The sequence below is a fragment of the Mandrillus leucophaeus genome, unplaced genomic scaffold (assembly GCF_000951045.1).
Source record: "Mandrillus leucophaeus isolate KB7577 unplaced genomic scaffold, Mleu.le_1.0 Scaffold426, whole genome shotgun sequence".
In the NCBI taxonomy this organism is placed as follows: domain Eukaryota; kingdom Metazoa; phylum Chordata; class Mammalia; order Primates; family Cercopithecidae; genus Mandrillus; species Mandrillus leucophaeus.
The window spans coordinates 1,026,695-1,050,395 of record NW_012104543.1 but is presented as its reverse complement, the minus strand read 5'-3'; the positions used below and the strand labels follow the sequence as shown (position 1 = coordinate 1,050,395).

Here is a 23,701-nt window from a genome sequence, read left to right as displayed (position 1 = left end):
TTCACCGTGTTAGCCAGGATGGTCTCGATCTCCTGACCTCGTGATCCGCCCGTCTCGGCCTCCCAAAGTGCTGGGATTACAGGCATGAGCCACCGTGTCCGGCCTATTTATTTATTTTTGTTTTAAGACAAGGTCTTGTTCTGTCACCTAGGCTGGAATGCAGTGACGCACCTCAGCCTCCCAAGTAGCTGGGACCATAGGTACATGCCACCACGCCCGGGTAGCTATTTAATTTTTTTGTAGAGATAGGGTCTCCCTCTCTAGGTTGCCCAAGCTGGTCTCAAATTCCTGGGCACAAGTGATTCTCTCATCTCGGCCTCTCAAAAGTGTTGGGATTTAAGGTGTGAGCCACCATGCCCAGCCTAGTCCAGGAATTCTTAACCTGCAGATCCTTAGGCCATCTATGGATGGGGTTCAAGGAGATTGTGAACTTCAGAAATTTTATGCAGATGTATGTATGTACAATTTTTTTTTTTCCGAAGAAAGGTCCACAGAGTCTGAAAGGGGTCTGAGACCCCAAAATGGCACTCTTTCAGAAGTTGTAATTTATTGTTAATTATTTTAAGGATTGCGTTTTCCTTTTTCTTTGCGTAGGCATCAGGGATTTGGGGTACTCTCAGTAATATTGGCAAACCATGCCATCAAACTGCTAACGTCACTCTTTCAAGACCTACAAGTGGAGGCGCTTCACAAGGTGAGGAGGTTATCCCCGTGGTAACCAGCATATTGATTGCGGGATCCACTTCTGGCCAAGCTAGCTTGATCCATCAACTCAAGTTGTTTTTTCTGGCTGAGTAGTATCATTAATTGCCCTTTGATATCATTGCCTTCAGGGTTGGGAGACAGATGGCCCCCCTGCAGCCCTGAGCATTATGGCCCAGAGCACTTCCATACAGAGGATTCAACGGCTGATTGACTCTGTCCCACTGATGAACCTGCTGTTGACGTTACTTTCAACTTCCTACAGAAAGGTGGGTGGGAGTCAAGCCATTGATAATTTAGAAGAATGTCTCATAATTTATATATGATACATGTTATATGTTTTATACATAAATATATTTATTTTATAGATACATATAGCTATAAAACCGTCTTGAAATGAGTAAGACTGACTATACACCATGATTTTTATAGACCCAAAGTTGTGGTAATGGTGTAGAAGAAGTGAGAAATTCTTAATGGGTTGAATCTATCCAAACATTTGAATCAGTTGTTGATGATCAGTTTTGTGATACATGTAGCTACTTGGTGATTTCTGATGATTGGCCTACTGAAGCGGAAGCATAGAGGACACTATGGAAACACTCGTTTTTTTCAGTTCTTGTCCACGTCTCTGGTTGGTAGTGTTTTTGTAGGATAAAGTGATGAAAGTCCTTAAGGGAGCTATTAAGAGGCATACTTCTTGGATTTAGGAAAAAATAAAGAGATATGGAGAAAGTTTTCATGTGGTGAATGAGATTAAATAGGATGGCTCTGGTTGTGTAATTGTCATTTTCCTAGGCATGTGTCCTGCAGCGGCAGAGGAAGGGCTCCATGAGCAGTGATGCCAGCGCCTCCACCGACTCCAATACTTACTATGAGGATGATTTCAGTAGCACGGAGGAGGACAGCAGCCAAGGTAGGGGCCGCTCTTTTCTCTCTCCCAGAGATAAGCTATAGAGTGCAACAGGAGTGTTCTCAGCAGATTCCTGTAGTTTCCTGAACAAACAAAAGTTTCCATTTTGTTTTCACCTGCTTAGCCTGGACCTTGGTTTTATGTGCACTCAAAGATGACATGTTATTTAAGATCAAGTTGAGCTGTTGACGAATGAATGATGGACACAACTTTCAGCCAAGCCTGGGTTACTTTTCATTCCTTTCCCTCCAAAATCAGAAAACATCTCAGTTATTCCATATTTCTTCCTCTGTTGTCTCATTTTGTGACCTCTGCTCTAAGCTTTCTCAGTGAAACTCAAAAGGTTACATGTGAGGTGTTCGGTTTGGATGTTGTCACAGTCATAGTTTAGGGAAGCTTGAGTAGAGAAACCTAATCCTGTTGTAGTGAACACACTGGCATACCCTCCTGCCTTAGTTTGATGAGAGAGTGAATAAGGTAAGTACCTCAGATTCTTTCATAATCACGTTTGTGGGAACAATGTGAAATATGGAGGGAGACGTGATTCTTACCATCCTTTGATTTATGGTTGATAAGGCAGGTATAAATTTGCTCTTGAAAATGTTTGGCTTGTTACCAGTTAAATAATGTGAAGTTGTTTCTCTTTCTTTGTTGGGCTCCTTAAAGAAAAAATAAATCGGCTGGGCGTGGTGGCTCACACCTGTAATCTCAGCACTTTGGGAGGCTGAGGCAGGTGGATCACAAGGCCAGGAGTTCGAGAGCAGCCTAGCCCATATGGTGAAACCCCGTCTCTACTAAAAATACAAAAATTAGCTGGGCATGGTGGCATGTGCCTGTAGTCCCAGCTACTCTGGAGGCTGAGGCAGGAGAATTGTTTGAACCCAGGAGCTGGAGGTTGTGGTGAGCCAAGATTACGCCACTGCACTCCAGCCTGGGTGACAGAGTGAGACTCCCTCTCAAAAAAAAAAAAAAGAAAAATAAATCAGTTTTATTGGGGTATAATTTACATGGAATAAGATGCTCTTATTTTATGTATGCATTTAGATGTGTTTTGATAAAAAAAAATGCAACCTTGTAACCACCATCACAATCAGGATATCCTTGTGTTCCTTTTGACTTAAGCACTTTTAGGAAACAGATGCACTAAAAACATTAAAAAAAAATTATTTTCGTTACTTTCTCTTTCTCTATTCAGACGATGACAGTGAGCCTATTTTGGGGCAATGGTTTGAGGAGACTATTTCTCCCAGTAAAGAGAAAGCAGCACCTCCGCCCCCTCCCCCACCTCCTCCACTGGAAAGCTCTCCTCGGGTTAAAAGCCCCAGTAAGCAGGCCCCTGGTGAGAAGGGCAACATTTTGGCGAGTCGCAAAGATCCTGAGTTGGTAAGAGTAGGTTTGTAAGGTTTAGGGGAAGTGGACATGGGGAACTAGGGGGATGAGAAGCAGATCATTTGAACTCAAACATTTTGTGGCTTGGATAACTGTAATGTTTAAAGATATTTTTGCTTAGGAGTTATATGTCTTGATTATGTGTCATTAAATATCTTGTGTGACTGTTACTGTTTCTCTACTGGCCTTTAGAATTAATCAGAAGTAGGTTTGAAACCTACTTCTGTCACTTACTGGCTTTGTGACTTTGAGCAAGAATCTGAAGTTTTTCCAGCCTTAGTTTTGTCTCCTATCATATGAGAGTGATTGTACTGGCATCTAAAGGTGTCGTGACATCTTAAAGAGAGACTGTTTGTAAAGTGCTTAGCGTAAGTCGGATACATCATAAGTGCTTGCTATGGTTGAACTGTTGGTTCAACTAGTATTGATTATCTAGTAAGTGTCAGTCCCCATTCTGATGATGTGAGTCAGATACAATTCTTGCCTTCATATTTATAACTTACAGTCTAGTCAAGGATGTGGACATAAAAGATTTATATAATAATTCAATTTAATTTTAGTAGAGAAGAGCTAGGAATTCTATATATGTGTAATAATCATTAATGTAGGCTTCGGGATCGAATATATCAGTAATGAATTGGAGCTGGACAAAGGACCTTAGATGAACAAAAGAAATGGGTCAGTCTATGTGGAAATCCTGTTTTCATACACTGTTTTGTAACATCTGTTATATTAAACTGGAATACCATTTTGCGTAAGTAGAATTACATGGGAAAGAGAGACTCTCATAATGAAACTTAGGCCCACTGTAAGTGATTTAAAATCTGATTCTTTCATTCATTGTGTTTATTGCATGAGACCTCTGAGCATATTTTATTTTCGATTTGTAATCAGAGTTTAGAGGAACGCTGGGCTTATGAGCCTGATAAGAACTTAGTTTTTGTGTTCCTTTCAGTTCTTAGGTCTGGCTTCCAACATTTTGAACTTCATCACCTCTTCCATGTTGAACTCTCGGAACAATTTTATCCGAAACTATCTGAGTGTATCTCTTTCAGAACACCATATGGCCACCCTAGCCAGTATCATCAAGGAGGTAGACAAAGATGGACTCAAGGGTCAGTAGACAAGATATGTGCCTGGTGGATTTTTTTTCTCATGGAGTTTGGCTGTTGGCAGGGAGGTGTGCTGCATTCAATAGCTGCTTAAATAATTGACTTTTCTACTTATCTTCAAGGTTCATCAGATGAAGAGTTTGCTGCAGCTCTCTATCACTTCAACCACTCGCTGGTAACCTCTGACCTTCAGTCACCTAACCTGCAGGTTTGTGTGTGCTGTGACCATCTAAACAAGAGCTCAGGACACCAGCTTCCATAGGCTGCAGCTCCAGTTGTTTGTTTGTTTGTTTTTTTGAAATGGAGTCTTGCTCTGTTGCCCAGGCTGGAGTGCAGTGACACGATCTTGGCTCACTGCAACCTCCACTTCCCAGGTTTAAGCGATGCTCCTGCCTCAGCCTCCAGAGTAGCTGGGATTACAGGTGTGTGCCACCATGCCTGGCTAATGTTTGTATTTTTAGTAGAAATGGGTTTTCACCATGTTGGCCAGGCTGGTCTCAAACTCCTAACCTCAGGTGATCCACCCACCTCAGCCTCCCAAAGTGTTGGGATTACAGGCGTGAGCCACTGCGCCCGGCTTGTAGCTCCAATTGTTAGGGAGCAGTTTGTCATTAAATCCCCTCCCTGGAAAGAGCGTTGAGAGGTGATTCTAATATGTCCCTGTGCCTTATATTTAGGATCATTTCCAGAAATAAAAAATATGTCCTTTATCTTAAGTCAGTAAGCTTAAAGAAAAGGAAAACCCACAAAAACGGAAACTCCTGATGATTATACTAGCAGAAAAGTGGACAAATACACAAGGAGGCAATTTATATGAAAATAAGTATAAGTGGTCAATAAACATAGGAAGAGTATTCAACACCCCTAGTAATTGAAGAAAGACAAAATGTGTGTTTTAAAAGAATCAATCAAATTATAGGAGATGGATACTGTCATATACACTTGTACTTGCAAACCCACCACCAAAACAAAATCTAGGACATTGATTGTGAACTTCCAATCTTGTGGTTCTCTCTCCCCACTGAAATAGCTGATGTCTTGAATCCTGCATCTCAAGTTCCTTATGTCCTTAGTCATATATGTATATGTATGTGTATGTACGTATATAATCTGTATTCCTTAAATTTAAAAAAAGTTTTAATATTTGCTTGTAGTTTTATAGCAAATGACATCATGCTCTATGTAATGTTTTCAGGCTCTCTCTTTTTTTCATGTAGTATGATATAGGACTGTATTGCCAAGATTCATCTATATTGTTATATATTTCTATAGTTCTTGTTTGGACAAATGTGTGATATTCCATTATGTTTGTGACTCAAAACCACAATGAGATACTATTTCACTTACACCCATTAGGGTGGCTATCATTAAATGGAAAGTAAGTGTTGGTGAGGATGTGGAGAAAGTGGAATTCTTGTTGCATTGCTGGTGGGAATGTAAAATGGTACAGTATCTGTGGAAAATAGTATGTCAATTCTGCAAAAAATTACATATAGAATTACTATATGGTGGCACGTGCCTGTAGTCCCAGCTACTCAGGAGGCTGAGGCAAGAGATCACTTGAACCTGGGAATTTGAGGCTGTTGTATGCTATGATTGCGCCTGCGAATAGCCTCTGTACTTTAGCCTGGGCAACAGAGCAAGATCCCCATCTGCCAAAAAAAAAAAAAAAAAATAGAATTACCATATGATCCAGCAGTTCTACTTATATACCCCAGAAGAAATGAAAGCAGGGGCTTGAACAGGTGTTTATCCACCCATGTTCATAGCAGTGTTGTTCACAGTAGCAGAAGGTGGAAGCAACCCAGGTGTCCATTGACATTTGAATGGGTAAACAAAACATCCATCCCTACAATGAAAGTTGTAGAGCCTTCAGAAGGAGGGAAAGTGTGACCCATGCTACAACATGGATGAACCATGAAGACATGATACTAAATAAGTCAGTCACAAGCACAAGTACAATGCTGTATGGTTCCACTTCAGAGGTACTTAGGTAGTCAAATTCATAGAGACAGGAAGTAGAATGCTGGTTGCCTGGGGCAGGGAGGTGGGAAAGTGGGGACTTGGTGTTTAGTGCGTACAGTGTTTCAGTTTGGAAAGATGAAAAAGTTCTGGACGTGGATGGTGGTAAGGGCTGCAGAATAATGTGCATGTACTTAATGCCACAGAACTGTTCATGTACAAATGGTTGAAATGGTAAATTTTATGATACTTTACCACACAAGAAAAGTAAAACAAAAATAGTGCTTGGTACCTAGTACTAATACCTACTAAATGTTAGCTCTCTTTATAATTGTATTATTGTTTAATATTATTATTGTGGTTTCTTGTTTCATTTGTTCAATACATATTCATTGGGCACCTACTATGTGCCAGGTACTATTATAGACACTGAAGAGGTAAAGATAACTTGAATTGGTGTGGGATCATGAAAAAGGAGGGAGAAACGACACAGGGCATTTAGCAGAGATCATGGGCCATTATTTGAATGTGGTGAAGAGCACGGAAAGGAAGGAGTCCTGGATATTACCCGAGTTTAAAACTCAAATGAAACTAGAAGGATGCTGTTTTCATTAATGGAGGTAGGAAAGTCAGGAAGGAGAGTTGGTTTGGGGGTAAGAGAGACTGGGTTTTATTTTGTTTATTTTTTTAGAGGTGGGGATCTTACTATATCTCCCAGGCTGGTCTTGAACTCTGGGCTCAAGTAATACTCTTGCCCTCAGCCTTTTGGGACTATGTGTGTGTGCCACCATCCCCAGCTGGTCGGTCTTCCCTCCCTCCCTTCCTCCCTCCCTCCCTCCCTTCCTTCCTTCCTCCCTCCCTCCCTTCCTTCCTTCCTTCCTTCCTTCACCCCCCCACCCCCGCCCCGTCTATCCGTCTGTCTTCCTGATGGGGTCTTGCTATGTTGCCCAGGCTGCTCGAACTCCTGGCCCAAGTGATCTTACCACCTCAGAGTCCCATATAGCTAGGACTGTAGGTATGAGCCACTGTGCTCGGCCTAAGGTTTCAGTTTAACTATGAAGAAGTTTTGGGGTGCCAGTGTCTAGAAAATAGTTGGGAATGTGAGTGAAATTCAGGAATTAAATTGGGGCAGTTTTTGAGGTAATGAGAAACAGTAAGACTAGCAAGAGAGCTGAAGGCTGAGGCTGAACCCTCAGAAATGCCAGTATGAAAGAGGAGTGGAAGAAGGGAGGACTCGGCCAGAGTTCTGCTGCTAGATGGACTGTGGTGCAGTTTGACTTCTTAGAGAGTCAGTTACTTTATTTAGAGCTGAGAAGGAAGGATTGGGGTGGGAGCGAAAGACCAGGTTCCTGTGGCATGTTAACTCATTTTTGTGGCTCTGAGGCCTGAAAAACTGACACAAAGATGAAAAACAAGAGCTAAAAAAATAGTGTTAAAAAATAGCGTTATAAAGAATATGTGTTACTTATCCATATATATGGCTAGGTACACCCCTTGATTTGAACATTTAGATTTTTTTCCTGATTTTTCCATTATTAGAACTGTGCTACAGTTAGTATTTTTCATGTAGCTCAGGTAGGTTTTTTTTTTTTAAATTGTTTCATCGAACTTAGGAAATTAAGAAGTTGTTTATGACTGTGTTGAGAACATGGTGTTGAGAATGGTGGTTAAGAACATGGTTTTAGAGGCCAGGTGCGAAGGCACTTTGGGAGGCGGGTGGATTGCTTAAGGCCAGAAGTTCGAGACCAGCCTGGCCAACATTGTGAAACCCTGTCTCTACTAAAAATGAAAAAAATTAGCCAGGCATGGTGGCACATGGTAGCATGTACCAGTAGCTGGTAATCCCAGTACTCAGGAGGCTGAGGCACAAGACTTGCTTGAATCCAGGAGGCAGAGGTTGCAGTGAGCCGAGATCGCGCAACTGCACTCCCGTGATCTCAGTGATGGAGTGAGACTGTCTCAAAACCAAAAAAGAACTTGGTTTTAGAGATAAACCTGGCTTTACCACTTAGAGACCTTAAAGCTTTGGTCATGTTCTTCACCTTCCCTCCTCAGTGACATGGAGCATATAATACTTCCTGTCTCTGCCTGGCACATCCTGTGTGACAATAAAGTACGCTCTGCGCTTAGCTCGACCTATGGTAACTGCTCTTGAGGCACGGCGACATTTTGCATAACATTCATTTTCAAGGAAGGGTCCTTGAGGATGTAGTGTAAAAATATAATTTAATTTGGCAGACTTAGAAATTTATCCTACATCCCACAGTAACCATGCTTTGTGTCTTCTGAAGCCAAATGAGAAAGCAGGCATTTGTCTGGTTTTCCATTGGCATCCTGCTCAGTGTGTGTGTGTGTTTGAGAAGATAATTTGCAGCTTAGCTAACTGAGCTGAAAATGAAGCTCATTTGAAAGACATGCTCCACCTGGAGGTAAAGAACAGCCTTGTTGAGTTCTGGGCTTTCAGATCTCATAGGCAGAATTTCTCTGCCAATACAGCGAATCTCTTAAGTTGTTGGATCTTCCCCTTTTGGGTGTTATTTGTATTATGTAACTGATTATTAAAGAAAAACTATTAGCTATTATAGTTGCTCAAGAAGTTTGCTTTCAAAGGCAACAACTTTTCATGTTTTGTCCCTTTACAAAATTATCCCAATTCTGATATCTCCATGCTTTTCTCCTTTTTCAGGAGCCCATATCTGACACTCATTAACTATAAATGCTAATGAGGTTAGATCAGTAAATTTTCGTTTATGTTTTTCTCATTTGTTGACCTAAATGATCTTTATCCAAACTATTCCAAAATCTGAATTTCTGGGTCCTTCTTTCTTTAAAATATTCTGTCCAATACTAAAACAAACAAACAAACATTTGAGAACATGAGTAACCTTTTGACTTTATCCTATATCTGTTTCCTAATGTTGGGTTCCATGTCTTTCTTGTCAGAACACACTGTTGCAGCAGCTAGGAGTGGCTCCTTTTTCTGAGGGCCCTTGGCCCTTGTACATTCACCCTCAAAGCCTCTCTGTGCTTTCACGCCTCCTGCTCATCTGGCAACATAAAGCCAGTGCTCAAGGTGACCCTGACGTCCCTGAATGCCTTAAAGTTTGGGACAGGTAAGATGCCTTCAAGAGAAGGCCTGTAGAGAAGGTTATTTCCTTTTTTATTTGTTTGACTTTGTAGTTAATCTGTGGCTTTGATACATTGCTGTAATGATAATGTTTAGAGTGGGAAGGGTAGAAGAGGGATGGAGTTGGAGATGTGCTGTTAAAAAAACAAGTATGTCAACTTTGGTCTGGAAATAAAGTCTCCCTGTAGCACATGGCGGATTTGGTTATAATTATTAGATGGAACTACAATCTTGAACAGAACCAATTTTATCCTGACCTGTTTTTTTTTAAAGACAAGCAGGGAAGCCAACTCTGTCCTTGGCTATTTTGCTTTCAACATGAAGCCACTTAGGGGGACTTGCAGTCTCTTTTGGACAAATTTTAAAGAATTTTTTTCCTTGGGGGAAGCTCAGATTAATCATCTAAATCCGCTTTAGATGGACCTGTATTTGCCATTTTTGTTTACATGGTTAGAAGTCTTCAAAGCAGTTTGTTTTCCTAAAAGGCTTTGCTTTCTTTTCCCCATTCTAGGATCAAATAGCTCTAATGCTGGATTTTAGAAATCATAAACCTCCTTGAATGCCAAAGACTCACTGTATTTTTCCTGGTGGAATCTTGCAAAAAGGCTGAGAGGGTAGGGGGGTGCAATGAGGGAAACCCTTGTTAAACACACAAATCTCTTTCCTAATATTAAACCACAAATCTCTTTCCTAATAGCCAAAGGCAGTGGAAACATTTGGCTACATTCATTCCTTTTTTGCATAAAAGCTCTTCTGACAAGTTCTCTGAATAGTATACTTTCTTTTTTATTGCTTTATAGTCTATTGAGTTATTTTTGACAATTATCATGCAGTGATTTTTAACCTGTAATATAAACTCTCAAAACTAGAATTAAATGATAGAATCAAAGTATAGGGAAAAGTAATTGAATTAGTTTTACCTGTCCAAGTTTATTAATCAGAAAGGAACAATAGCAGCATTTTTGGGGGTAGCTTGTAGTACTTTTCACGGTCACAAATGACAGGGTGGGCATTAATATGCCTGTGTTAAGACTTGCCTCAAGCGATCCTCCCCTCGACCTCCCCAAGTGTTAGGATTATAGACTGAGCCATTGTGCCTGGCTGGCCAAGTCTGACTTTTTTTTAGCCAAAATTTAGTTTCTGTCTTCTCTTTACCATTTAGCCTTTTTTTCTTCCTTAATTTGTTATCTTACTGCCTAGGTTTAGGAAATTTAACTCTTCTAATGCTTCACATTTTAACTCTTGGAGAATGCTCTTTTTCCCACCAGACATAGTCATCTTTTCTCTCTGGTAGGTTTTTGTCTACAATGAAGCAGAATGCCCTGCAAGGCGTGGTGCCCAATGAGACAGAAGATTTGAATGTAGAACACCTGCAGCTGCTCCTCCTCATTTTCCACAACTTCACTGAGACAGGCCGGCGGGCCATATTGACGCTTTTTGTCCAGATCATCCAGGAGTTGAGCGTCAACATGGATGCTCAGATGCGCTCCGTGCCACTCATCTTGGCTCGCCTCCTTCTCATCTTTGATTATCTGCTTCATCAGTACTCCAAAGCCCCTGTGTATCTGTTTGAGCAGGTACAGACCAACACATTCTTTTTTGCTTCACTGTTATTGAGAAGTTAATTCTTCTCAATGGTTACCATGATCCATAGCCCAAATGACCTGAATAACCTGCTCACTTTAGGTTTCAAGTGTTGGGAGGTTGGTGGGTAGGATTAGGAGAACCACTGAGACTTGTAGTTGATGTTTAGCCGAAGTGATAGGTGTAGATTACTTGATTTGATGCATTTTTTAAAAGTGGAATGTAGGCTGTGTTCAAAGGCGTTCTTCCACGAATTGCCCTGCTCTACCTGTGTCTGATGCAGTGCCCTGAGCATCGGCCCTCAATAAGTATTTCTTAGTGGTTGAATGACAGTCAAGTAGTAACTTTTATGGATTGGTAAATTCCTTTGTTGTAAGGATCCAAAATGAGAATAGGAGGTCCGTTCAAACTTAACTGTGTTCAGCATTTCTTAAAATGTTTCATTGAGCACTAGTCCCTTTATGTTCCACCAAAAATTGCATTCCAAAAGTAGTCACAGAAAAATCTTTACATTTTTATTTTGGTTTATGAGTTTCCCAGGCTTTGATATACCAAGCTATTATCATACCTGAGTGAAAAGCTGAATGGTGCCCAATAAAACAGAATATTTGAATGTAGAATACCAACATTCAGACTTCCAAGATTTAGTGTACCGAGCTATTATCATGCCTAAGTGAAAAGCTGAATGGTGACTGTGTATCTTTCTTAATTTCAGTATTTGTGTTTTAAAAGGTACAGCATAACCTGCTAAGTCCTCCTTTTGGGTGGGCAAGTGGATCCCAGGACAGCAACAGCCGCCGGGCAACCACTCCTCTCTATCATGGGTTCAAAGAAGTAGAAGAAAACTGGTCTAAGCATTTCTCATCAGGTCAGAAAGAAGATTGTCAGTAGGAAACTGACTTACTGGTTCTCACTGGCGGGGTTGAATTAGAAGCTTGGAGACTCTTGGAGGATCTTTGGTCATTTGCTTTAGTGTAATCCCTATGGATGGCAAATCACCTATGGATTAAAACATTTCAGAAATGGACTCCCACATAGCCTACATTTATTTATTTTTTTTAAATTGAGGCCAGGGACTGTGGCTCATGCCTGTAATCCCAGCACTTTGGGAGGCAGAGGCTGGCAGATCATTTGAGGTCAGGAGTTCGAGACCAGCCTGGCCAACATGGTGAAACCCCATCTCTACTGAAAAAATACAGAAAACATTTAGGCAGACTTGGTGGTGCCTGCCTGTAATCTCAGCTAGTCTGGTGGCTGAGGCAGTAGAATCACTTGCACCAGGAAGCAGAGGTTGCAGTCAGCTGAGATTGCACCACTGCGCTCCAACCTGGGCAGCAGAACAAGACTCTATTTCAAGGAAAAAAAAAATTGAGGCTGAGAATGGTGGCTTATGCCTGTAGTCCCAGCACTTTGGGAGGGCAAAGTGGGAGGATCGCTTGAACCCAGGAGTTTGAGACCAGCCTTGGCAACATCGATCCCATCTACCAAAAATTATTTTAATAAGTAGCTGGGCATGGTGGCACGTGCCTGTGGTCCCAGCTGCTTGAGAGGCTAAGGTGGGAGGATCGTTTGAGCTTGGGAGGTTGAGGTTGCAGTGAACTGTGATCACGCCACTGTACTCCAGCCTGGGTGACAGAGTGAGACCCCTGTCTCAAAAAAAATAAAAACTAAAAAATAAATTGAGACACAAGAAATCAGAATCCTGGTGTCTGGCCATGGGATACAGTATATGGATTCTTGCCACTCTGTGTGATTAATTTTCCTCATTTTCCCTTAGAGTTGTGGTTCTAATGTACAGCTAAATTTCATTTTGGGTCTTGGTGACATGCTGGTCTGAAACTAATGTGAACATGAGATTATCTCTAGTGTTTCTCTCATACAGCAATTGTCTGTTCTTTGGATGAGGTATTTCTTGTGTGTATTTTTAATGTGCATTTGTGCTTATCCTGAGGATTATTAGATGTTAAGTGTATTTTGTGGAAACTTTTGTGAAACCTTAGTATGAGCTTACTGTTCTCTCTTACTATTTGATGTTAGGGAAACAGCATGTAAGTTTAATGTGTTCAGACTAATGACATAATTTGTTGATTGCTTTGATTCTAGAGCACCCTACTTAACTCTTAGAGCAATGGTTCTCAATGGGTGATTTTGTCCCCTCCCCTCCAGGACATTTGGCAATGTATAGAGATATTTTTGGTTGTCATAACTGGGGGTGCTACTGGCATTCAGTGGGTAGAGGCCAGGGCTGCTGTTAAATCACCTAGAGTGCACAAGATGGCCTCCCATAGCAAACACTTATCTGGCTCCAGATGTCAATATTGTTAAGGTTGGGAAATCTTGTTGTAAAGTATTTTCTGAGTTTTTACGTTGCATACTAGTTAGACAGAGTTGAGAATGAGACCATTCTTTTAATCAGCACATTACTTTTCAGATGCTGTCCCACAACCCAGATTCTACTGTGTCCTATCCCCAGAAGCCTCAGAGGATGATTTGAACCGACTTGATTCTGTGGTACTAGGAATTTTAAAACTGCATTTTATATGTGGGTCAGATGGTTTTCCACCAGAATCAGCCTACTGGGGGGAAAGGGAATAACTGACTTTTTATAGTCAGGAAATGTGGTCTGTGTTACGATTTGAGCTCATTCTAATAGGAAAATGTTACTTGGATATTTATTTGTTGGGTGCACTTTTGCTGTGGGGGTCGTCCTTGCTGGATTGGCGCCTCTGGCACTTGATTTTTGAAGACAATCTTTGTTAGCGTTTTTCACATGCAAGTATTTTAATGGACAAAAATAATTGCCTTACTCTCTTATTCTAATGCCTGCAGTTGTGTGCTCACAATAGCTTGCAAACTGTGAGTACCATCCCAGAATGGGAATCTGCTCCAAGGAGAAATTAATGAATATGATTTGATGGGATATTTTGTCAATCATGAGGATAAATGATAGTGCATAGGCAGTAGGAAAAAATACTTTAAAAATAAAGAAATGATTGTCTGTCTTTCTTTCTTTATGTCAGGCATGTGACGTCCTTTTCTCCAAGCTTGTCAAGTATGATGAGCTTTATGCTGCACTGACAGCCCTGCTTGCAGCTGGGTCCCAGCTTGATACAGTTAGGAGAAAGGAAAACAAGAATGTAACAGCCTTGGTAAGATGGTGGAACCCTGAGAAGTCTTTGGGTTGTGTTTGATCATTGATCATTTCTATCAGAAATTTTCTTCTGAGATGTAATCAGTTTATTGAATATTAATTTGCAAAACTGACTGATTCTTCAGTATTTCTAGGTAGTTTGGGTAGCTATGTTTACCTTAAAGAGAATTTAATCAGCTTTTGCATTTTTTTTGGTTACCATTGACATAACTGTAATTTAAGAATTAGTGGTCCCCCCCAAGTGCCGTCTCTCCTGTGAATACTGGTTGATGTGTGATATTGAAAGCCTCAAGCTTGATATTTTTCTGTGGCTCTGTTAATGTGTCTCTATACTTCTAGAAGCAATTCCAGGCCACAAAAATGAACAGCTGATTGCAGGTCTGCTAAGCAGAATGTCCTGCCCTCTTTTGGTTAATTAGTAAATTATTAGGGAGCCAAAGTTGTCTTGGAATAGCCTTTTTGGTCTGTGAAATGTGCAGAATATGGAACAAATTATTTGTATGTGTGCTCTGCCATTTTCTGGTAGGTGCACTCTCTAGAAAGATCTGGAGAATGGACTTGGGGGCCAAATGTCAATTTAAAATCAGGACTCTACACAGTTCTTTAAAAGTTGCATTTGGAGCAGTTTGTACTGTGAGGGAGATCTTGAGGCAATACCAAGTGCTACCTCTATGCTCCTTTTCCTTTCTCCAGGAGGCCTGTGCCCTTCAATATTACTTCTTGATACTATGGAGGATCCTAGGAATTTTACCACCATCAAAGACTTACATTAACCAGCTATCCATGAACTCACCTGAGATGAGCGAATGTGACATCTTGCACACTCTGCGATGGTCTTCTCGGCTCCGGATCAGCTCCTATGTCAACTGGATAAAGGTAACACAGAGCTTGCTGCTAAGACTATTCAAAGCCAGAGTGCTTTGTGCTTTCTGAAGCTTTTAAATTTGAAGATGATGAAAGCTTTGGACTCTGCCTATATTGATCTCCTAAACACTTTTTCTTGCTGTCCAAATAGGATCACCTTATCAAACAGGGAATGAAGGCTGAGCATGCTAGCTCGCTCCTAGAACTGGCATCCACCGCCAAGTGTAGCTCAGTGAAATATGATGTTGAAATAGTAGAGGAATACTTCGCTCGACAGGTATGTAGTATTGGAGCCTAAATGATAGAACTTGGTTTCTGCCATAGCCTTTTGCCACAACTAATTATATTTTGCATATTTTTAAAGATCTCATCCTTCTGTAGTATCGACTGTACCACCATCTTGCAGCTGCATGAAATTCCCAGTCTGCAGTCCATCTACACCCTTGATGCCGCCATCTCAAAGGTCCAGGTCTCTTTGGATGAGCATTTTTCTAAGATGGCTGCTGAGACTGATCCTCATAAGTCGTCTGAGATTACCAAGAACCTACTTCCAGCCACGCTGCAACTCATTGATACCTATGCATCGTTCACCAGGTGTGGTGAACTGCCTGCCCAGAGATGCACATGCACTCTGCACTCTGTGCAAATCCCCCAGTGACTCAGAATTTGATGTTTTTCCCTTTCGTCAGCTTAGGGTTTTTTCCCCCATGGTATAATGCTTTCTTCTCTAGTATGAAGGGGTGCTTGATGAGGGAATTTTCAAATAGTGCAGGAGGAGTCAGGAGGAAGTTTAATGTCTATAATTCTTTAAATATTTTGTACCATTTTACTTACAGGATACAGAGAAAGGTAATGTAATTTTTCTAAATACTGTCATTTTTCTTATTAACTGAGTTAAAGCTCCTTAAGTGCTCTTTATTATTATTAAAGAAAAATTTTTTTTGAGGTGAAGTCTGGCTCCTGTTGCCCAGGCTGGAGTGCAGTGGTACGATCTTGGCTCACTGTAACCTCCACCTCCCAGGTTCAAGCGATTCTCCTGCCTCAGCCTCCTGAGTAGCTGGGATTACAGGCATGACCACCACGCCCGGCTAATTTTTGTATTTTTAGTAGAGATGGGGTTTCACCATGTTGGCCAGGCTGGTCTCAAATTCCTCACCTCAGGTGATCCATCCGCCTCGACCTCCCAAAGTGCTGGGATTACAGGCATAAGCCACAGTGCCTGGCCTTTAAATGCTCTTTAAATGTCATGATATGTACTTGGAGAAAAACATTTCTGAATGAGTTAGAACTTATTTCAAATTCAACTCTTTCTATGACAAACACTGTAGACTTGCATGCCCTGTAGACTTTGGTCTGTATGATGTTTAAATATTTTAAAGTTAATTTCAGTATATAAAATTAGGAGATTATTCACAAGTCTAGATTTCTGGCTTTTCTTAATTTGGAAGAACTGGCAAAACTGGGCCTGACTTACTTCTGAAACAACAGTAACAGACTGGAGCTGAGAATTAGTTCCCTTTGCAGCAGTTTTCACAGAGCTCTCTCAAGCTTATTTACTTTATCTGGTCCCTGTAGGATCTCAGTGTTCACTCCTGTTCTATGGGGCTTTTTTTTTTCAGACGTAGTCTCGCTCTGTCGCCCAGGCTGGACTGCAGTGGTGCGATCTCAGCTCACTGTAACCTCCGCCTCCTGGGTTCAAGTGATTCTCCTCAAGTTTCCCGAGTACCTGGGATGACAGGCGCATACCACCATACCTGGCTAATTTTTGTATTTTCAGTAAATGTGGGGTTTCTCCATGTTGGCCAGGCTGGTCTCGAACTCCTGACCTCAGATGATCCACCTGCCTCAGCCTCCTGAAGTGCTGAGATTACAGGTGTGAGCCACCTCGCCCGGCTCTGTGGGCTTTATGCTGCCCTAGAGCTTTGTGGTACTTAACTAACCTTGTCTCTTAGTGTGACTGCCTTGCAGAAGATAGAGGGCCGTTGTTTGAGGCAAATTTTTTGAACAAATATGTATGGCTGCTACATGCCACGTACTTTTCTAAGTGCTAGGGTTATGGCAGTGGCCAAAGCACACCAAGTCATTGCCCTCTGGAAATTTACAGGCTGTAATCTGGCCTACTAGGCCAGTGTTTTCCACACTGAGCTGTTAATGTTCCTGGCCAAGTAAGCTTGCAAAATGTTGGATAAACAGTTTTTTTTGTTTTGTTTTGTTTTAAAAAATAAAGTGTTCAGAGCCTTTACTAGATACCTTGTCAATCTTCTGAGGTGGAGGAGGAGAATAGATACAGTATTCACTGTTTCTCAGGCTTGTCAGGCAGTTAAGGTTTGGAGATTTTTTGGGAGCATTTCAGAGGAGGGGACATTCTTTGGGAAACGATTACCCATGAGACCAGGAGGAAGCAGGCACTATCAATTATATTAAATAGATAGGAAACTGAGAGAGAGGATTTTCAGCCAGTCTAGGCCTAGTTTTTCCTAACTGGTGGAATTAGATTCCTATGGCTTCACTTTCCCCTATTTTTCCCCCAGAGCCTATTTGCTGCAGAACTTTAATGAAGAGGGAACAACTGAGAAACCTTCCAAGGAGAAACTGCAAGGCTTTGCTGCTGTTTTGGCTATTGGCTCTAGTAGGTGCAAGGCAAATACTCTGGGTAAGTGAACGAATGTGCTTTTGAATAATGTTACAACAGCTACTACTGCTAGTACTACTACTTCTCTCCCTTGGTGCCTACTGGCATTTACTGCTTATTGGAGCCTTTTTGTGTATCAAGCATTTAGGTAGGTTTGTCTGTTTTGATCTTCACAATAACCCTATGAAGTGTTACTTTGATCCCCATTTTACTCATTAGAAATTAGGTCTAGAGAAGTTACTTGTCCAGAATCCTGCATCTTGCAAGTGATGGAGCTGGGATCCAAACCAGGATCTGTTGGTTCCAAAACATAAGGCTATTTTGTCTTTAGCACAGATCTTTGCTCCCCTCCCCTCCCTTTCCCTCCCCTCCTCTCTTCTCTCTTCTCTCGGCAGAGTCTTGCTCTGTCGCCCAGGCTGGAGTGCAGTGGTGCTATCACAGCTCACTGCAGCCTTTACCTCCTGTGTTCAAGCAGTCCCCCTGCCGCAGCCTCCCAAGTAGCTGGGATCCCAGGCACATACTACCATACCTGTATAATTTTTAAATTTTTTTGTAGAGATGAGGTCTTGCTATGTTGCCCAGGCTGGTGTTCTTTTTATTTAGAGGGGATAGGAGGATTAGCAAGCTGGTACTTTTGTGCCCGGAAATAATCTCTTTGCTGGGTTAGGAATGCTCTGGTAGAAATTTAGGGTGGAAAAATCAAAGGGCTTGATTGGAGTTAAGTACAGTAGTTACCCTTTAAAATTTACAACCGTTTGTATTTTCCTTAATTTCAAGCTTTAAATATTCATTTAACATTCAGATAGTCTCACTTTGTACTGCTGCATTGAGTGCTGTTCTTAATGTATGTTATGATCCCTGCCCTTAAGATTTGTCTTAAAGAGAAAAGAGATCAAGAGAAAAGTGACACCTATTTATAGAAGGGGAGCAGATGTTTAATGATGATTTCAGTCTGACTTGCAATGATTCACCCTCACTTCGCATCTTATTTTCAGTTGTCGTCTTTACTTGCAAGATTAGAAAGTGAATATGATGGGAAATGAAAACCTTACAATTGAGAGTGTTAGCTATTAAGCAATTAACTGGTTCTTGGAAATAGTACTGCTATTGAAATATCCATCTAAGCTATCTTACTAATTATTTTGACAGCCTGGGCTGTACTGTTTCTTTCTGCATTTGGGCTTGGCTTTTAAAATGCTCTGTGTCGTTCCTTCTTTCTTGTGATGATTCCTTGTCCTTTCTGTTGCCTCCAGGTCCGACACTGGTTCAGAATTTGCCATCGTCAGTGCAGGCTGTATGTGAGTCCTGGAACAACATCAATACCAATGAATTTCCCAATATTGGATCCTGGGTGAGTCCCTGTCTGTTCCAGGGGTAGAACTACTGAGTGCTAGTCATTCTGTCTTTTGTTCTTAAGCCTAAAGGAATTAGGCTTAAACTAGCTACCAAGAGATCTTCATATACTGCAGTAATATTGGCTATGGCTGAATCAATAATCAATGCATTTAATCACCTAGTTGGTTCTCATATGGCTTTTTGCTCATAAGTTTGTGTTGTCAGAAGACAAACCATTTTATTTATTTGAGCCTCAGTTTCTTCACCAATTGAATGTTGGACTGCGACGATTCAGTGTATTGAATGTTAAGTGCCTAGCATATTACCTGGCACATGAATTCCCAATACATGTTAACTCTGTTTCCTTTGTAGGTTATATGTCAGGAACCTGCTCCTTTTGTAACAGTTTTACAGGGTCACTTTTAGCTTCTCTAGGCTTTTAAATACTACTGAGTCTTCTGTCAGTTTACTTGCTCTTTGTATATCCTCTCTGCTCACACTACCTCTATTAACAGATTATTCGCTTACTGAAGTTCTTTTGAAAAGCTAAATATTATAGTCTTGTTATCCCTGCTTTATGATCGTGACCTCTGTTTACACCACCCAGAGCTTTAGTAGAGACCAGATGCATTGCAAAATCCAGTTCCTTCTCAGTCATTATAGATAAACAATAGTTTTACTTTAAATATAGTGCGTTATATTATACTATAATCATTTGAAAGTGGTATTGGATATTCATTGCATTTAACTGTTAACTTTGTACTAATTAAAATTTAACTGCTTTCTTTTCTGTACCCCACTTCCCTTCCCAGCATGAATAACAGTGTATACTGAGTAAGGCTATTGTTTACAAACGTCAGTGGGGTCTTAGTTTATATCAGTTTTTTTCCATGTGAGAATTTTTTCCAGGGTAGATGGTCTATCCATTTACATCTGCTTTGCTTCCTTTCAGCGCAATGCCTTTGCCAATGACACCATCCCTTCAGAGAGTTATATCAGTGCAGTGCAGGCTGCACACCTGGGGACTCTCTGTAGCCAAAGTCTGCCCCTGGCTGCTTCCCTGAAGCACACCCTCCTCTCACTGGTCAGGTTGACTGGAGATCTTATTGTGTGAGTATCTACTACATAGCCCCAAGGACTCTACGTCTGTATTCTATTGTGGTTAAAGAGGGAGAGTGAGAGTTTTATAACGATGTAGTAATGCTTTCTTGTATACTTCTTTAGCAAAGAGTACCTGTTGTTTTAAAGTGTGAACACTTACCTAGAATGATTTTTTAACTTAGATCTGAAAGACAACAGAGTACTTCCTCTTTTCTGTAGTATTTTTCAGAAAAGGCTTGCTGGCTTTAAGACATATTGCAATTTGGAGATGTCTTGGGTTTAAATTTTAAAGTGATAGTGACAGATTATTTGATAATGTTTCTCCAGAATCATAGTGGGATAAATTCCACTATTGTAGGAACCAGGTCAGGCCAATGGAGGGACTATTTTATCTTCTTATACATAGGTAACAGGTAAAGTCTCATATCATATTGCCCTAAAAGTGATCCAGGTTCCTGACAGTTCTTCTAGAAGGCTTGTCTGGAATGGAATACTTGCTTTGGTTTCAGTTAATTTTCTTTATTGAATATTAGAAAATGCAGCTCATTAATTTGACATTTTAATAAATGGATTTTTCAAGTGAAAATGATTTTTGTTTCTGATAAAATAATGAAAAAGAATAATATGAGATTGTATGATGATACCTGTGTATAAAATAGCTATCATGAGAAAAAGACTGGAATAAAGGTCCTTGCGCAATTCCCCTTCCCCTCTCCCCTGGCAAATAATTGAATTACCCTGTCCTTGCTTTGCAGCTTTTTGAAGGAGTGTGTTCACTAACTCGATTTCATTTTCTTTGCTAAAGTTGGTCCGATGAGATGAACCCACCACAGGTCATTCGGACCCTGCTACCACTTCTTTTGGAATCAAGCACTGAGAGTGTTGCTGAGATCAGTAGCAACTCCCTGGAACGTATCTTGGGCCCTGCTGAGTCTGATGAGTTCTTGGCTCGTGTTTATGAGAAGCTGATCACTGGTTGTTACAACATTCTGGCCAATCATGCAGATCCTAACAGGTGAGCTTGATGGAGAACAGTCAGGTTTCCTGTGACCTACTGCTACTATCAGTGAAATGTACCAACACTGCTGCCTTTAGGTCATTAATTAATAGCTTATTGTTTTTGTGTGTGTGTGTTTTTTTATTCTGAGATATGGTCTCGCTCTGTCGCCCAGGCTGGAGTGCAGTGGGGCTCACTGCAACCTCTGCCTCCAGGGCTCAAGCAATCCTCCTACCTCAGCCTCCTGAGTAGCTGGGACTACAAGTGCATGCCACCATGCCCAGCTGATTTTTTTTTTTTTTGTGGTAGAGATAGGTTTTGCCATGTTGTGTAGACTGGTCTTGAACTCCTGGGCTCAAGTGATCCTCCTGTCTTGACCTCCCAAAATGCTGGGATTACAGGCGTGAGCCACTACACATGGCCAGCTTATTGTTATTTGTGTTTTTCAGCAGAAAATTCTGTACTTGTGTGCATTTTGCATTAATATGGAAATATGTGAAGAGTTTTTTGGAGTCCTTTTTTGCGATTAATTCTTAGGAATAGGCATTAAGAAAATGGAAGACTTAAATGTTTAGATTTGGAGACTTAAAATTGTTTTTAATGATTATCAAGTGCTGCTCTGGCTCTGATGAGATGTACAGAGGAGCTCACTGAAATTCGTTTCTAAAATTTGGTGATCGTGCCGCTGAAATGAGTGTGGAATGGGCAGTCCCACAGCATAGCTGTACCTTGGTAGTTTAGGCCACGTTGCTGTAGATGAGCTGTAAAGAAAATTCTGTTTCCTTTTCACCCCACTGAGAATTATACAAATGAAGGCGCCACATGTTGGAATTTCCTGTCTCTTTGTTGTTGAGTAGTCCAGATTTTCATCAAGGATTCCTTTTATTCCCTTTCTCCTCTTTTCTTTTTCTTTTTAACAGATAAATAATTCCAGACACTTTTAGCTGTGTGGAAATGATTTGTCCAAAGTGTCTTTTTCCCTAAATCACTGGCAGATCTGGATTAGGACCAAGTTTTAGATGCCTTTCCTGTTTAATTTCCTAGGAAAGAGGATAGAAAAATAAAGTTGAGAGGCTGCTATTAATTCAGTAAATGTGTATTGAACACCTACTTTGTGCCAGGCTGTATGTTAAGCTTTGCCAAAACAAAATTGGACATTGCCATCAAGGTCAAACAGGCAAACTTTGGATTTTAATAAATCACCATGAGGAGGACATTGAAACAGGTCTTAATACTGGTGGTTAAGTTTTCCATTTGATCCTCAGTGGACTGGATGAATCCATCCTGGAGGAATGTCTCCAGTACTTGGAAAAGCAGCTGGAAAGCAGCCAGGCCCGTAAAGCTATGGAGGAGTTTTTCTCTGACAGGTGAGCCGTGTTTTGCTTTATTCCATAAATATTTTTTGAATGCTTCTTGAAAGTAAGGAGCTATATATGTTGATTTAGGTACTTATTATCAGCAATATTTAAGGCCTGTTTAGGTGTCTGCACTTTGGGGAGTTAATTGCTGACTCCTTGGGGTTATTGGTGAGGGGGTTAATTTCATGAATGCTTTGTGTCATTGACTCATAAGTGGCCATTTTCCCCAGAGGAGATGAGATTGTGAAGAAAGGATGCTTTTTATGTGAGGCTTTAATGTGATTCTTCCATTTTTCTCCCCTCCTGCCTCTCAGCGGAGAACTTGTACAGATCATGATGGCAACAGCCAATGAGAACCTCTCTGCTAAATTCTGTAACCGAGTTTTGAAATTCTTCACCAAACTCTTCCAGCTGAGTGAGTGACAGCTTTTAGTAATCTTCTTATGGGAACTTTGATGTCCGGCAAATACTGTGCATATCTTCTGCCTGAGTTTAACTACAGCATGAAAATGCTAACAAGTGGAGAGAATCCCTCAGAGAAAGTTTGGAAGGAAGTTGAAAACTTGCTTTGAAGCCATTTCCCCTCTTCCTGGCTCACAATTTGCCCTTTCTTTTCCTTCCTCTTGCCCTTCTTTATTGACCCTGGCCTCTTGTTCTGCTCTTAGCTGAGAAGAGCCCTAACCCGAGCCTGTTGCATCTCTGCGGCTCCCTGGCACAGCTGGCCTGTGTGGAGCCTGTGCGCCTGCAGGCCTGGCTCACCCGCATGACTACATCACCCCCAAAAGATTCTGATCAGCTGGATGTAATTCAGGAGAATCGGCAGCTGCTGCAGTTACTGACCACATACATTGTTCGGGAAAACAGGTACAACAACTACATTTCTGTCGTGTTTCCCTAGCAACCCCAGAAATACGTTGATATTTGCAGTTATCTTTCCTTCAGGCACCAGTCTTAGCTTTTTCAACGTTTTCATATCTACCTCTCTCTAGACTCAAGGATTCTAGTGTATGTAGCTCCTTGATTTTTTTCCCATGGGAAAACTTGGAATGACTTGGCCTGTCAATTACAACCTGAATGAAATGTTTTATGTTCTGCTAGCCCAAGTCCAAAACTGGGATTGGTATTGTAGTTATGTATTTAATGTTTAATTTAAAACTTCTTTTATAACACACAGAATGAGATTCCTATTGATTATTCACCAACTTGCTCTTTCTTTTCTGCTAGCCAAGTTGGGGAAGGTGTGTGTGCTGTTCTTCTGGGCACCCTGACTCCCATGGCAACAGAGATGCTGGCCAACGGTGATGGGACTGGCTTCCCTGAACTTATGGTTGTGATGGCCACTCTGGCCAGTGCAGGTCAAGGTGCTGGTCACCTTCAGCTTCATAATGCTGCTGTGGATTGGCTGAGCAGATGGTAAGATGCTGAAATTTTATCTGTAGGTTACAATATTGATCTTGGAGAAGTGGGTTACTTT

At 41.1% G+C, this 23,701-nt stretch overlaps 1 protein-coding gene across 1 annotated transcript in view; it reads left to right on the top strand.

The window, feature by feature from the left end:
• Nucleotides 1–23,701, top strand: part of UBR4 (ubiquitin protein ligase E3 component n-recognin 4) — a 138,978-nt gene that overhangs the window by 23,491 nt on the left and 91,786 nt on the right. Inside the window, exons 12-33 of the mRNA XM_011993119.1 lie at nucleotides 595–694; nucleotides 834–971; nucleotides 1,501–1,618; nucleotides 2,811–2,998; nucleotides 3,960–4,119; nucleotides 4,239–4,324; nucleotides 9,022–9,191; nucleotides 10,500–10,782; nucleotides 11,522–11,657; nucleotides 13,221–13,300; nucleotides 13,810–13,938; nucleotides 14,634–14,816; nucleotides 14,956–15,081; nucleotides 15,169–15,398; nucleotides 17,336–17,457; nucleotides 18,690–18,787; nucleotides 19,724–19,881; nucleotides 20,678–20,887; nucleotides 22,135–22,236; nucleotides 22,542–22,642; nucleotides 22,893–23,091; nucleotides 23,452–23,640. Coding sequence (XP_011848509.1) covers nucleotides 595–694; nucleotides 834–971; nucleotides 1,501–1,618; nucleotides 2,811–2,998; nucleotides 3,960–4,119; nucleotides 4,239–4,324; nucleotides 9,022–9,191; nucleotides 10,500–10,782; nucleotides 11,522–11,657; nucleotides 13,221–13,300; nucleotides 13,810–13,938; nucleotides 14,634–14,816; nucleotides 14,956–15,081; nucleotides 15,169–15,398; nucleotides 17,336–17,457; nucleotides 18,690–18,787; nucleotides 19,724–19,881; nucleotides 20,678–20,887; nucleotides 22,135–22,236; nucleotides 22,542–22,642; nucleotides 22,893–23,091; nucleotides 23,452–23,640 — 3,306 coding nt within the window. The remainder of the gene's footprint in view (nucleotides 1–594; nucleotides 695–833; nucleotides 972–1,500; nucleotides 1,619–2,810; nucleotides 2,999–3,959; nucleotides 4,120–4,238; nucleotides 4,325–9,021; nucleotides 9,192–10,499; nucleotides 10,783–11,521; nucleotides 11,658–13,220; nucleotides 13,301–13,809; nucleotides 13,939–14,633; nucleotides 14,817–14,955; nucleotides 15,082–15,168; nucleotides 15,399–17,335; nucleotides 17,458–18,689; nucleotides 18,788–19,723; nucleotides 19,882–20,677; nucleotides 20,888–22,134; nucleotides 22,237–22,541; nucleotides 22,643–22,892; nucleotides 23,092–23,451; nucleotides 23,641–23,701) is intronic.